The 12,671-nt window shown below is 36.4% G+C and overlaps 1 protein-coding gene across 5 annotated transcripts in view; it reads right to left on the bottom strand.

Annotated features, from left to right (window-relative positions):
- The window catches only part of REXO5 (RNA exonuclease 5), a 52,315-nt gene that overhangs the window by 15,123 nt on the left and 24,521 nt on the right, over nucleotides 1-12,671 (bottom strand). For 4 of the 5 annotated variants that reach the window (XM_017534322.2, XM_017534324.2, XM_037740557.1 and 1 more), the window contains 7 exons: nucleotides 11,181-11,269; nucleotides 10,077-10,192; nucleotides 8,821-8,959; nucleotides 8,570-8,664; nucleotides 7,161-7,263; nucleotides 3,355-3,458; nucleotides 2,494-2,614 (listed from right to left, as the gene is read on the bottom strand). In XM_017534322.2, the coding sequence (XP_017389811.1) occupies nucleotides 2,494-2,614; nucleotides 3,355-3,458; nucleotides 7,161-7,263; nucleotides 8,570-8,664; nucleotides 8,821-8,959; nucleotides 10,077-10,192; nucleotides 11,181-11,269 (767 nt within the window). The remainder of the gene's footprint in view (nucleotides 1-2,493; nucleotides 2,615-3,354; nucleotides 3,459-7,160; nucleotides 7,264-8,569; nucleotides 8,665-8,820; nucleotides 8,960-10,076; nucleotides 10,193-11,180; nucleotides 11,270-12,671) is intronic. The other variant, XM_037740558.1, reaches the window with a different exon arrangement.

Here is a 12,671-nt window from a genome sequence, read left to right as displayed (position 1 = left end):
AAAAAAAAAAAAAAAAAAAAAAAAAAAAATCCTAAGAATAGCAGTTCTCAGAATGTTGGAAAATGAAGGACAGCGATCCTTAAAAAATAGGAAACTGATAGATCTGTACAGAATTCTCCTCAAATATTCAGTTGCGTAGGGATTAGTGTATCCATGTAAGTAAACTATGCAAGGTGAAGGAAAGAATGCCCAAAAGGATTAGAGGGAACAATCACAAGGTCTAACACAAGGCCAGGAATCGTTCAGATTCCCAAAAGCTAAAGTATAAAGTCTCATAATTTATGGAGATCAAGTACTTAGTATGGTTTTACTTCAGTAGTGGGACAAAATTTACTCTGGTTCCACCTAACAAACCTTAAAAGTAAGAATTCAAAAGTATCTGGCCAGGCAGAGGTGCTCAACCCTGTAATCCCAGCACTTTGGAATGCTGAAGTGGGAGGATTGCTTGAGGCCAGTTTGAGACCAGCCTAGGCAACATAGCGAGTTCTACAAAAAAATAAAAGAAGAAGAAGAAGAAAAAAAAAAATAAAAGATCCAAAAGGACCAAAGTGTTTCCAAGTAACTTTACCACATCCCAGACCAAAGCTCACAAATATTTATAGAAATACAAAAATATATAGCACCCAACAAATTAAAATTCATTGTATTCAGCATCCAATACAAAAAGCTACCAGGCCGCAGAGAATGAAATACAGTCCATAATAAGGAGAAAAACCAATCAATTTAAGTTAACCTAAAAATGACAGATTATCAAATTAATAGACAAAGATGTTAAAATAGTTATTGTAACTATATTCTGGAATTTAAGAGGCTAGAAGAAAGTCTGAATGTTAACTAGAAACATGGAAGATGTGAAAGAGAGCAAAAGTTAACTTCTAGAGGTAAAAAATACAATGTGTGAGGTGAAAGGAAGCACACTGGATTGGATTACCAGTAGATTACATACTGCAGCAGAATTAGAAACATAAAGACTTAGCAATGGAAACAATCTAAAATAAAACAGAGAGGAAAAAGACTGGAAAAAACATGTATAGCACATCACTGAGCTATGGGACAACTTTAAATGGCCTAATAAATATGTAGCAGTAGTGCCCAAAGGAGGGATGGTGGTGAAAGAAAAATTAATGGGGAGAAATAATGGTCAATACTTTTCCTAATTTGATGAAAATGATAAACCCACAAATTTCAAAAGCTCAACAAGCCAAAGCAAAAGAAACATAAAAAAAGAACACTTGGCTGAGCCTAGTGGCTCACACCTGTAATCCCAGGCTGGAGTGTAGTGGTACAATCATAGTTTACCGCAGGCTCAACCTCCTGGGCTCAAGCGATATTGGCATGTTCTTAAAATATCTCCCCACATATTTATTAGAATTAAAAGAAAAAATAAGAACTCTGCAATAGAGAAAGCAGACAACACCTTGACCAGATAATCAAAATAAATAGCACAAAAGAGAGGCAGAATAATCACTGCCCCTGGATGCAACACCCCAAGAAATTCAGCTAAGAATGCATAATCTGAATTTAAATGTGAGCAAACACTACACAAACCTAAAATAAGTAAAACTCTGTTAAAAAAGGGAGGAGGGCATGGATAACTCAAAAAGCATCAAGGTTATAAAAGACAAAGAAAGGTTGAGAACTGTTCCCGATTAAAGGAGACCAAAAAAATATGAGAAGTAATTGTAATACATGACCCTGGAAGCGATACTGTTCTAAAGGGAAAAGAAATGCTATAAAGACATCATTTGGTCAGCCAAGAAAATTAGAATACAAATGAAAAGTAGATAAAGGTACCAGGATAGTATTAGATTTACTAAAATTGGTAACTATGTAAGATGTGGTTATGTAAAATATTAGTTTTATTCTCATGAAATATACCTGAAGTATTTAGGGCCATGATATATGCAGCTTACTCTCAAATGGTTTAGGAAATGTCATACAGAGAGAAGAAAGAGAGTGTATACATGAGAAAGCATAAGCATATGGGTACACAAAAAATAATAAAGCAACTGGGCAGAGTGCTAAAAAAGGTACATCTAGATAGAAGGTATACAGCTGTTCTACCATTTGTGCACGTTTTCTGTAAGGTTGAAATTATTTCCAAACAAAATGCTAAAAAAAAAAAACAGATCTTCTGAATATGATGACACAATAGGGTCATGTTTGATGTAGCTCCTCTGACTTAACATACAGCAATGATAGCTTAAAATGTAAAAATAAATAAATAAATAAATAAAAAAAATCAAAAAGATACAGCCAGGCTCGAAACCAAGATAAATATTTTCATTAACCAGAAACACAACAGAAATTCAAAGAGGTATGCAAGGCCCAAACCAGGGGCCTGCTGGACTTTGGAAGCAGGCATTGGCAGCTGACAGTTCTGCTCCTATGGGGACTTAGGTATTCCATACAAGATGTGAGACAGAAGCCAGATTTGCTAATTGTAGCCAGGGTTGCTGATGAAAAAAAGCTTGACACTTGCAGGTCACTCACCTCTTTATTTGATAGGCACTTAATAGTTTGACAATTTCTAGAAGAAGGAAGTTCACCAGCATCTGTCTCCCGGGTCAAAAAAAGGAGCTTCTGACCCATTGAATCCAAGCATTCTAAAATACTATAAAGAAGTAGAAGAGTTAAGGTAAGAACAACAGTTTTCCATAACCTGACAGTTATTTCTGTATACCTGCACTATACTATATGGCAGCCACTAGCAATATGTAGCTATTAAAATTAAATAAAATTTAAAATTCAGTTCCTCAACTGCATCAGTCAAATGTGACCAGTGGCTACCAAACCAGATAGCACAGATAGAGAGCTCTTCCATAATCATTGCTCATTTTGGACAGTGTTGCTTTAATACAGAGAAGAAGGACAAACAAGAAATATACCCAAAGCTCTCTATCAAAGTTTAGGCCAAATTCTAAAGATCTGATACATTTGTTATAGCCTGGAGGCAAAGCCCTTTTGAGTCTGTGTGTGTTTGTGTTTCACAGTCTGGGCAATACAATAAGGCTACAGGTTAACTCTTCTAGTCAAAATACCAACTAGTCTATCATCTTTCCCAGTGCTACCTAGGTTCAATGTATTCCAATAATCTTCTTTCTTTCTTCTTTTGGTGGTCAAGTATATCATTTTAGACCAGCTTCTAGATTCAGAAAATTAGAAATTAAATACTATATATTAAGGCTAGAAGGTGGTATTTTTTTCCATGGTTTTTGTGATAAATGTTACTCAATTTTTTGGTAAATATTTTTCAATATACTCAAAAGAGGATGAAAACATTTTCAGGTGTTGTTAAATAAGAAACTAGATACTCCATTTGTCTTTGCTGTTGTTTTAAACTGAAAATAATACCTTGTGTTTGGGTGCTGAAGTACTTCTGCTGTGTTTCTAGGCTCTTGGCTTGCTGCTTGTAGTTCTTGGCAATTAGCTAGTGCTTCTAGATTTAGTTCTGCAATCTTGAAGAAAATAAAGTGGTAAAAATATAATTTCTTGCAAAGCATTTGATGCTCAAAAAAATGCAAAACAAAAAGCAACAACAACAAAAAGCAAAAAATACACTTAAATAATGTTCTCTGTTTCCTTAACAGTGGCTTTGCCATTGCCACAGCCCTGGGCTGGCTTTAATAGTTACCAGATGGTTTATGGCTGCTTAGCCAAGAATGGCAATCTGTTACCAGCTACTAATGTTGTTACATGAATATGGGGAAGGGCCAAGTAGGGCTGATTGAAAAAGGATGACAATTTTGGCTCATCACTCATCCAACAGTCAGTCACTTAAAATTTACTTCCCTGAAAACATGCAATTTTGGAAATGATAAAAGAATGGCATTTACAGGAAAAATAAAAAAAAAAGACTATTAGTTTAATACAAAATCATGAGAAGTCTATTCTAGTTGATATTTCTTCTCCTTTCATAAAGTGGGAGCCCACCAAGGAGTTGTGATGCAGACAGAATAATTTTTAAAATTACAAATTTTTAAAAATAAACTTTTTATTTAGAATCATTTTAGATTTACAGAAAAATTATGAAGATAGTACAGAGTTCCCATATAGCATACCTCCATTTTTACCTATTAGTAATAGATTAATAATCTATACTAATTACTATACTAATAACTGTGCTAAGAGCTTTATACACAGTATCTCATTTACTCTCAACAATATCCCAGAAAAGTGTATATTCCCATATTATAGTTTCCCATGTTATAGATTTTTACCTATTAGTAATAGATTTGTATGGCACATTTGTCACAATTAATGAACCAATAGTAATGCATTATTACTAACTAAAACCCATGCTTAATTCAGATTTGCTTAGTTTTTGTCCAAGTGAGATACAATTTTCACTGGAAGTTAAGCATAATGTTCCCCAAATGTGGTTTGAGAACTCCTGGGGTTTCCAGAGATCTTCTCACAAAGGGTTCATGAGGTCCTTCCTTCTCCAACTATGTGACATAGCAGACTAAATGCGAAAGCAGATATGAAAAGCCACCTGTCTTCTATTAAGCTAGATGTTAAAAGGTTTCACAAAAGTACCTAAAACAATGATGCTCTTTCCATTAGTTTTTATGGAAAATTCTTTTTTCCACAAAAGTTATTTGTAGCTGGACAGAGTGGCTGTTTAAGTGCTGAAGTTCCAGCTACTTAGGAGCTTGAAGTAGGGAAGATCTCTTGAGCCCAGCAGTTCCAGTCCAGCCTGGGCAACACAGTGAGACCCCATCTCAAAAAAAAAAAAAAATGTGATTTGTGTTAACATATAATGGTTTTTTATTTATCTTAAACAAACTAATATTGACAATGTATTTAATTTCTAATATGGTAAATGTTGATAGATATTGTAACACAGAGTCCCTGTGTCTTCAGGTGCACACTATAAAATTGTAACCCCTGTTGTATCTTGTTGTTTCAAAAGGTTACAGGAAGAAGAATAGCTACAGCAAGACAAAAACCATCTGAAACCAGAGATGCCTGAAGTTAGAGATGAACTTGGCAGACTCTCTGCATTAGCATACTAAAAATCTCACCTAAAGAGGAAGTTATTCTCCATTTTCTATACATGTATGTGTCAAGGGACAAATACTGTGTTTACATACAATGACTCAGCCAAACAGCACAATAAAAGCCCTGCTTTCACCTTCACTTGGGGAGACACTGCTTTGGGAACTATCCCTGGTATTCTTACTTGTTGCAAAGTAATAAAATCCCCTTGTTAAATCCTCCTTGGGCCGGGCATGGTGGTGACTCGTGCCTGTAATCCCAGCACTTTGGGAGGCTGAGACGAGTGGTCATCTGAGTTCAGGAGTTTGAGACCAGCCTGGCCAACATGGTGAAACTCTGTCTCTACTAAAAATACAAAAAAAATGAGCTGGGAATGGTGGCAGGTACATGTAATCTCAGCTGCTTGGTAGGCTGAAGCAGGAGAATCGCTTGAACTGGGGAGGTAGATGCTGCAGTGAGCAGAGATGGCACCACTGCACTCCATCCTGGGAGACAGAGAGAGACTCTGTCTCAAAACAAATAAACAAACAAACAAATAAATAAATCTTCCTTGGTAGCAATCATTGGGTTAACATCCACCAAGTTATCAAACTCACCCATTGTGTGGGTAACAATATTATCCACATTAACAAAAGAGTCATGAGACCAAAAGGTTTTTAGAACCTGTTGTAGTGATTTAGAGCAGAGAGTACCAAACACCAATACATACATACATATATATATATGGGTAAATAAATAAAGTTTTATTTCACCTGTGCCCACCTGTGTTGACATAATGTCTATGGCTGCTTTGTAGTACAACAGCAAGTTGAGTAGTTGCAATAAAGACAATATGATCTGCAAAGACTACAATATTTACTGTTTGGCCTTTACAGAAAAAGTTTGTTAACCCCTGGTATAGAGAACAGAAAGAATGTGAGAAACCTGGGTTTCAATACTGGTTCCACCTCTGACTGGCTGTGGGACCTCAGATAAGTTATCTAAGCTTTGATAACCTCAAAAGGCTCATGTATAAAATTGGAAAGATAATAGTTAACTCATGGCTGTTTTGAGGATTAAATAAGATAATGTATATACAGCATTTTAGAATAGTACACTTAAGACCTCAGTGAGTGGTAGCTATTATTATCTATATGCTCAAAGGAGATCTTTTAGAATGTCTTTCCACCACCTGACACAAAACATGATTATGGCTGTTGATATTATTCTATGTGGAGGACAATTTATTTAATAATGGAGTCATGATAGAATATATTATTCATTGGGACATTCTAGTAGGTTAAAATGCATTATAATAAAGTTTATCATAAACTGTGTCCTATTCCATGTCTCCCTTATGTGCTGCTCTAATCTGTACCCACTGAACTGCTGTTGAAAGAGTATGCGCCCCTTACTCCAAGAAAACAAAAATCTATGCATTTTTTCTAATTAGTAGTATAAACTACAATAATCACCATACCACCAGTATAGTGCTTAATATATTCAAGGCACTGTACTAAGAGCTTTTTATACACAGTATCTAATTTACTCTCAACAATATCCCAGAAAAGTGTGTATTCCCATATTATAGATCTAAAAACTGATGTTGTTCAGATAAATTGCCCTAGTTTATATAGCCAGACATAGAACACATATTTTAAAATAGATAAGTGCAACTTCAGAGACTATCTGTATATATTTAACCACTACATTATGCTAGTGATATGGTCTTAATTCAAAATACATGCTAGGCTTCAATCACACTGCCATTTTCTTTCTTTCTTTTTTTTTTTTGGAGATGGAAGTCTTGCTCTGCCGCCCAAGCTGGAGGACCGTGATGAGATCTCGGATCACTGCTACCTTCGCCTCCCAGGTTCAAGTGATTCTCCTGCTTCAGCCTCCTGAGTAGCTGGGACTATAGGCGTGCGCCACTATGCCTGGCTAATTTTTGTATTTTTAGTAGAGACAGGGTTTCACTATGTTGGCCAAGCTGGTCTCAAACTCCTGACATCATAAGCCTCCTGCCTCAGTTTCCCAAAGAGCTAGGATTACAGGCATAAACCACTGTGCCCGCCCACACTGCCATTTTCATATAGATAGGTAACAGGAGTTCGTAGTCTGACGGTCTGTTCTAATCCCATGATTTTAAGAAGGTGAACACACTGATCAAAGATACTAACCTTCTTTGGGCCATACTTAAGGAAATACTGAGCCAATTCAAGGGTTGTTCTAGCATCTTCTGTGGCATCATGACCAAGTCTGTCTGGACACTGTATATCCTTCCTGGACAGTCAAGATAAAATTGACATACTTGGGGGCACTTGTAATGATAGGCTCTTTCAATTACCTCAAGTGTTCTGATTATCTGTAAAACGTTAGCATTCTGCTAATTAATTTGCATCACAACAATCAAGATTATTTTATTCCAGCTAATTGCCAGGCCCTGCGAGAGGTACTGGGGGTGCAGAACAATCAGGAGTGGCTTTGTTCACAGTAAGCATAGCATCTGGACAAAAGGCTACCCAACAAAAAGTTTCTGGCGGACTCCCCAGCCGTGCCCTTCTCTCATTTCTTAGATATAACCACTGTTTAAAGTTGCCTTCCAGAAATTTTTTTATTTGCAAATAAGTGTCTATATGTATTTAAATACTTTCTTAGGTGTTTTTTAAAAGCTTATACATGTATATATTTATGTCTATAGATAGAACGAAATCTAATCTATATCATATAAATATCAAGGCATATATAGATCTTGCTCTGCATCTCTTATTCTCAGGAGTATCTCAGAGAGGTTCCCATATCAGATACAGATCTATCACATTCTTTTGAACAATAAAATACTAAATAATACAGATTTAGTATTAAATCTTAATTTAATACTAATTTATTCAACCAGACTTCTAGAATATTTGAGGTTTTTCTATTATGCTATTTTAAATCATGTTATAAGGAACACCTTTGAATACATGTCTTAACAGAATAGGACAGTATAGGTTTATTATACTATCTTAAATACTTATATAGGTATGTTATGTTTTGAAATTTTGGTTAATTCTTCTGCCTTCACAGTTTAGTTCTATCCATTGAGCCTCGGCTGTGAATGTAAACCCCTGTCTCTATTGCTACAATTTCTTTTTTTTTTTTTTTTTTGAGACGGAGTTTCACTCATGTTACCCAGGCTGGAGTGCAATGGCGCGATCTCGGCTCACTGCAACCTCCTCCTCCTGGGTTCAGGCAATTCTCCTGCCTCAGCCTCCTGAGTAGTTGGGATTACAGGCACGCACCACCATGCCCAGCTAATGTTTTTGTATTTTTAGTAGAGACGGGGTTTCACCATGTTGACCAGGATGGTCTCGATCTCTTGACCTCGTGATCTACCCGCCTCGGCCTCCCACAGTGCTGGGATTACAGGCTTGAGCCACCGCGCCCGGCCAATTTCTTCATTTCATAAGAAATACACACACAAAAAAAAGTTTATAAACAAAGAGAAAAGAGACCGTCAATTTTGCAATATGCATTAAATTAGATACCATATGCTGACTTGTATGTAATTTGTCAGAACAATATTACAGTATATAAACAAACCTACCCCAAAATAACTTTGGCTAAGAACTTTAGCTTAAATCTTCTGCCCTGCTCTCTGACATAAAGCAATGATGTATCAATAACATATGGATGTATCATCTGAGGAAGAAAGAGAATAAAATGAGTAGTATCTTGTGCTAAAGGAAAAAACAAGTGGGCTAGCAGAGTGGGAGAGAAGAGCCCAAGATTTCAGATTTGAGATAAATGAAACAGGCATTTATACTGAAAATACAAAGTCCTAAATCAGATACTCACTTTCAGTGCTCTGAGATCCAAATCTAAAGAGTGGCCCACTAACACAGCATCAGGAGGAAGCAGTGCTTTTAACTGTCTCTGTACATCTTTGAGTTTAGTCGTCACTGGATTAAGAATGTTCTTCGTGATTCCTGAAAAGCTTTCAATAAAAAAAGATAAATAGGCTAAGATGTTAACAAGTTTTCCACTCTGAAAAGTCATTTTAAAAAGAACATTAAAAAAATTACACTTAATATATATATGCTCAGTGTCCAAAAGTAGAAAATACAAATAAGAGAAAATTAAAAATTAGTTATAATCCTATCACCCAAAGATGATTTCTTTTTACATTTTAGTAAATGTCTTTCCATATTTTTAATATAGATTCAGATATATATTTAATTTTTATAAAAATGTAATCATAATGCATGGGCTGCTTTATAACAAATCTATCATTTGTAATGTCATAAACATATTTTCATATCAATAAATCTATTTTAGCACATCCTTTTAAATGAATACAGAGTATTCCATTATACAGATACAACATATTTTAACTAATCCCCTACTTTCACACATTTATACCCATGTTTTTGTAGTACTGTGACAAACATGCTTGTGCATACAACTTTGCCACACGTGACTACTCCCTAAGAACCTAATTGTCAAATCTGCTAACAGGACAGTCTTTATCACTATCATTGTCTCTCCAACCCTAAGTAGTCATGAATCTACAGGTGTAACTTCCATGGATGGAAACAGTAATATTTCACTGGCTTCTTGCCTAGTCACTGTGTGTACATTCTGAAATTACATGCTAAACTCTGAAAAAGTAGACTAACATTTTGAGCTTCAAATTTCTGTTATGAAAAATATTAGTTTTGTTTGTGTTTTGGGGGTCAAGGCAGATTAAGCTCTAAGATCAATTGACTGTCAAATGATTTTCAGATTTTCAGATGAGGTCTTATCAGAAAGCAAAACTCCAGTTGTTTGGCAGTTGTAGATAATGATTATAATTGGGAGATTCTAGAACAAGTAAGATAATATTCTGCTGACTTAAGGTCACAAGATTGGAGAACAAGAAGGGCAAAAGCATTATACACTGACGTTGTACAATTTTAGTATTAAAATATATCAGTGTGATGCCCTAACCTTTCTTTGATAATATTTAAGTAGATAAAACCTAACTAAACTGAAACTGTGGGTCATTCTTCTGAAGTATTATTCCATTCTAGTCTGATAGCTCTCAGAAGAGCTGAAGGCAAGGTAAAAAATACCTGGAAAGGTGGTCCAGAATCTTGTTTTCAGGTTTGACCAGTTTATCCATAACACAGCAGCCTCCTTCAGAAACCAGTGAGATGCGTGTTAGCTCTCTCCCCTTGGATGTGAGGCACTGAAAGACCAAGATGTAGTCAGGCTGCTGAACTGTGGAAGATATTGCTTCCTCTTATTATTTACACTATGTCAACTGCCATCTAATCTACCAGGGTCCCTGCCGCAATGGCACAAACTTGCTTACTAGAGGATCTAGTGTGAGTGAAATCGAAGCTGGGCAGTCTGCTGAATGTCACTTAAGAGAATCAACACTGTAATTTGCACAAGGAAGATGAATGCAAATAATATTAATAATTGTACCTACAATTTATGGAATGTGTACTATATCCAGTATTATGCTAAATACCACTAATAGGTAATTTTTATTAGGCTCATTCTATTATCAGCTAGTGCTGTACTAAGTATTTTATATATGTCATTCTCATGATTAGCTTTTGAGGTAGCCTTTATTATTACCCCCACTTCACAGAGGGAGAAGCCGAGGCTGATAGGTTAGGGGAATTTGTCCAAGGTGACATGGCCACTAACAGGCAAGGCCAGGATATGTACCCTGATATGTCAGATTCTCAAATTTTAGGTCTTAGTTACTCTATAAAAGAACTGAGAAACTGTTTCTGAGTACTGATGCAATGTCTTTGAAAGGAGGCTTACTAAAATTAGATAAAGCAAAGCATAAGGGGAACTTAAGCAGGGAAATCCTATTTCTGATTTTCAAGGTGTAAAACTTAAGCCAAACCAACAATTAAGGCAAAGTCCTCATGGCAGCAACAACAAAATACTTGTTCAAACACAAGGAATCAACATTTAGTAATGTGCAAAGACTTGATTAAACATAGTAATTATTTGGAAAACTTATGTGATATTTATTTTATCCTGGAATACAGATTTAAGTTTTCTAAAGTGTGAGTAAAAGGACCTATTTTCATATTAAAACAGAATACTAGAAATGAATGTATTGATTCATTGGTGCATTAGACTCAAGAAGTCATTTTCTACTAGACCTCAGCTTGCAACACTTCAATTGAAAAATCAAAAGTAGTACGTGCCATTTCACAGTCAAGTCCAAAGAGAGGACTATTGTCTGTTATAGAACCATTATGTTTGGTAAGTACAAAGTTTTCACAGTCAGGAAAACCTAGGAAAAAAGGGAAGAAAATATTTGCCTTTAGAATAGAGATAGTAAATATCACTCTTAGATTCAAGCAGGTAAAACTAAAATACTAGATATTTTAAGTTAGATATGTTGTCATGTTAGACACTTGAAATACAAAGACTAAGATACAATATCTGTCCTCAAGTTTTTCTCCATCCACTCATTTTTATATTGAAAGAATAATGTAGGCTTGCTGTTGGAGGAGATTCTGGGCTTGAACTTCCTGGCAGTTACCAAGTAACAATTTTTCCTTCTCATAAGAAAAGAGATAATTCAATCTTAGTTAAACCCAAAGTCACTAGGCCTTTTCCATATCAGCACTAAGAAAGAGTGAATAAAGTATGCGAATAACTGTATGTGGCATCTTTCTTTCCTAAATGTAGGAAGAGAAAATATGAGTGAGATTCTACCATAGTGGAGATATAAAAGGATTTCACAGTAGGAAGAAAGTTTAAGCAACATTCATCATATGTGTCCCTCTAGCCAACTCAACCCTTGAGATTCCTCTGAAACCTCTATTCAGAGCCTTGCCTGCATTTTCTGGAATCATACATTTCCTACAGAGACTCAGCTACAGGCTTAAGGTAATCCCTCTATTTGTGTACCCTGAGTCAATAACCATGCATCTTTAGCTCAGAGACCCAAAAGTATCTGAATTGTTGAAGATTCCACCTTCAGGCAGAGGCTGAAGCTGTAAAGTTAACATCTACAACTTGTTTGACAAGGAACAAAGGGGGCTGTGCAAACCTTTGACCAGTTTCTGATTCCTAGTACTGTGAAACTTCCAACTAATGGCAATTAAAAGAATCAAAATATGGTCCATTCCAGAGAAGAAAGGCAGTCCCAAGTCTCAGAGACAATATACTTGCTGCCTACCTTATCTATGTTATTAGTAGTGTTTTATAGGTGTTAGCAGTACTGCCCTTACTATGCGCTCATGTGACAGTAGTGCAACCTCAAGAAAAACATGGTTATAAATTTTACGTTAGAATAGAGAAAAGAGCCATCTATAAAATGGAGTTAAAAGTTAGTTCATGGATGGCCGTTTAGGACCAGCTCAGGATTGCAGCTCCCAGGGAAAGCGCAGAGGGTGAGTGGACGCTACATTTTTATTGCCCATAGACTAGGAAATTCCCAGGCAGAGGAGCTCCACGGTCGCCAGCGCAGCTGTTTCGGCCAGCGCGGCTGTGCCGGCCGGCGCCACTGCTTTGCCCGGCGCAGCTGCTTTGTCGGCGCCCCGGGGCAGCGGTTCTCCGTAGAAAATACACCGGTCTGGGTGCCCTTTTGGCTGGCGATTGGAGACACGGGAAGTCGCCCATTCGTCTGTTTAAAAAGGGGACTGAGCAGAGAACCAGGACAGTAGATTCCAGGGCAAAAAAAAAAA

The sequence above is a fragment of the Cebus imitator genome, unplaced genomic scaffold (genome assembly GCF_001604975.1).
Source record: "Cebus imitator isolate Cc_AM_T3 unplaced genomic scaffold, Cebus_imitator-1.0 Scaffold85, whole genome shotgun sequence".
Taxonomy (NCBI): domain Eukaryota; kingdom Metazoa; phylum Chordata; class Mammalia; order Primates; family Cebidae; genus Cebus; species Cebus imitator.
The sequence above is the reverse complement of the archived record's forward strand: the minus strand, read 5'-3'. Positions and strand labels throughout refer to the sequence as shown.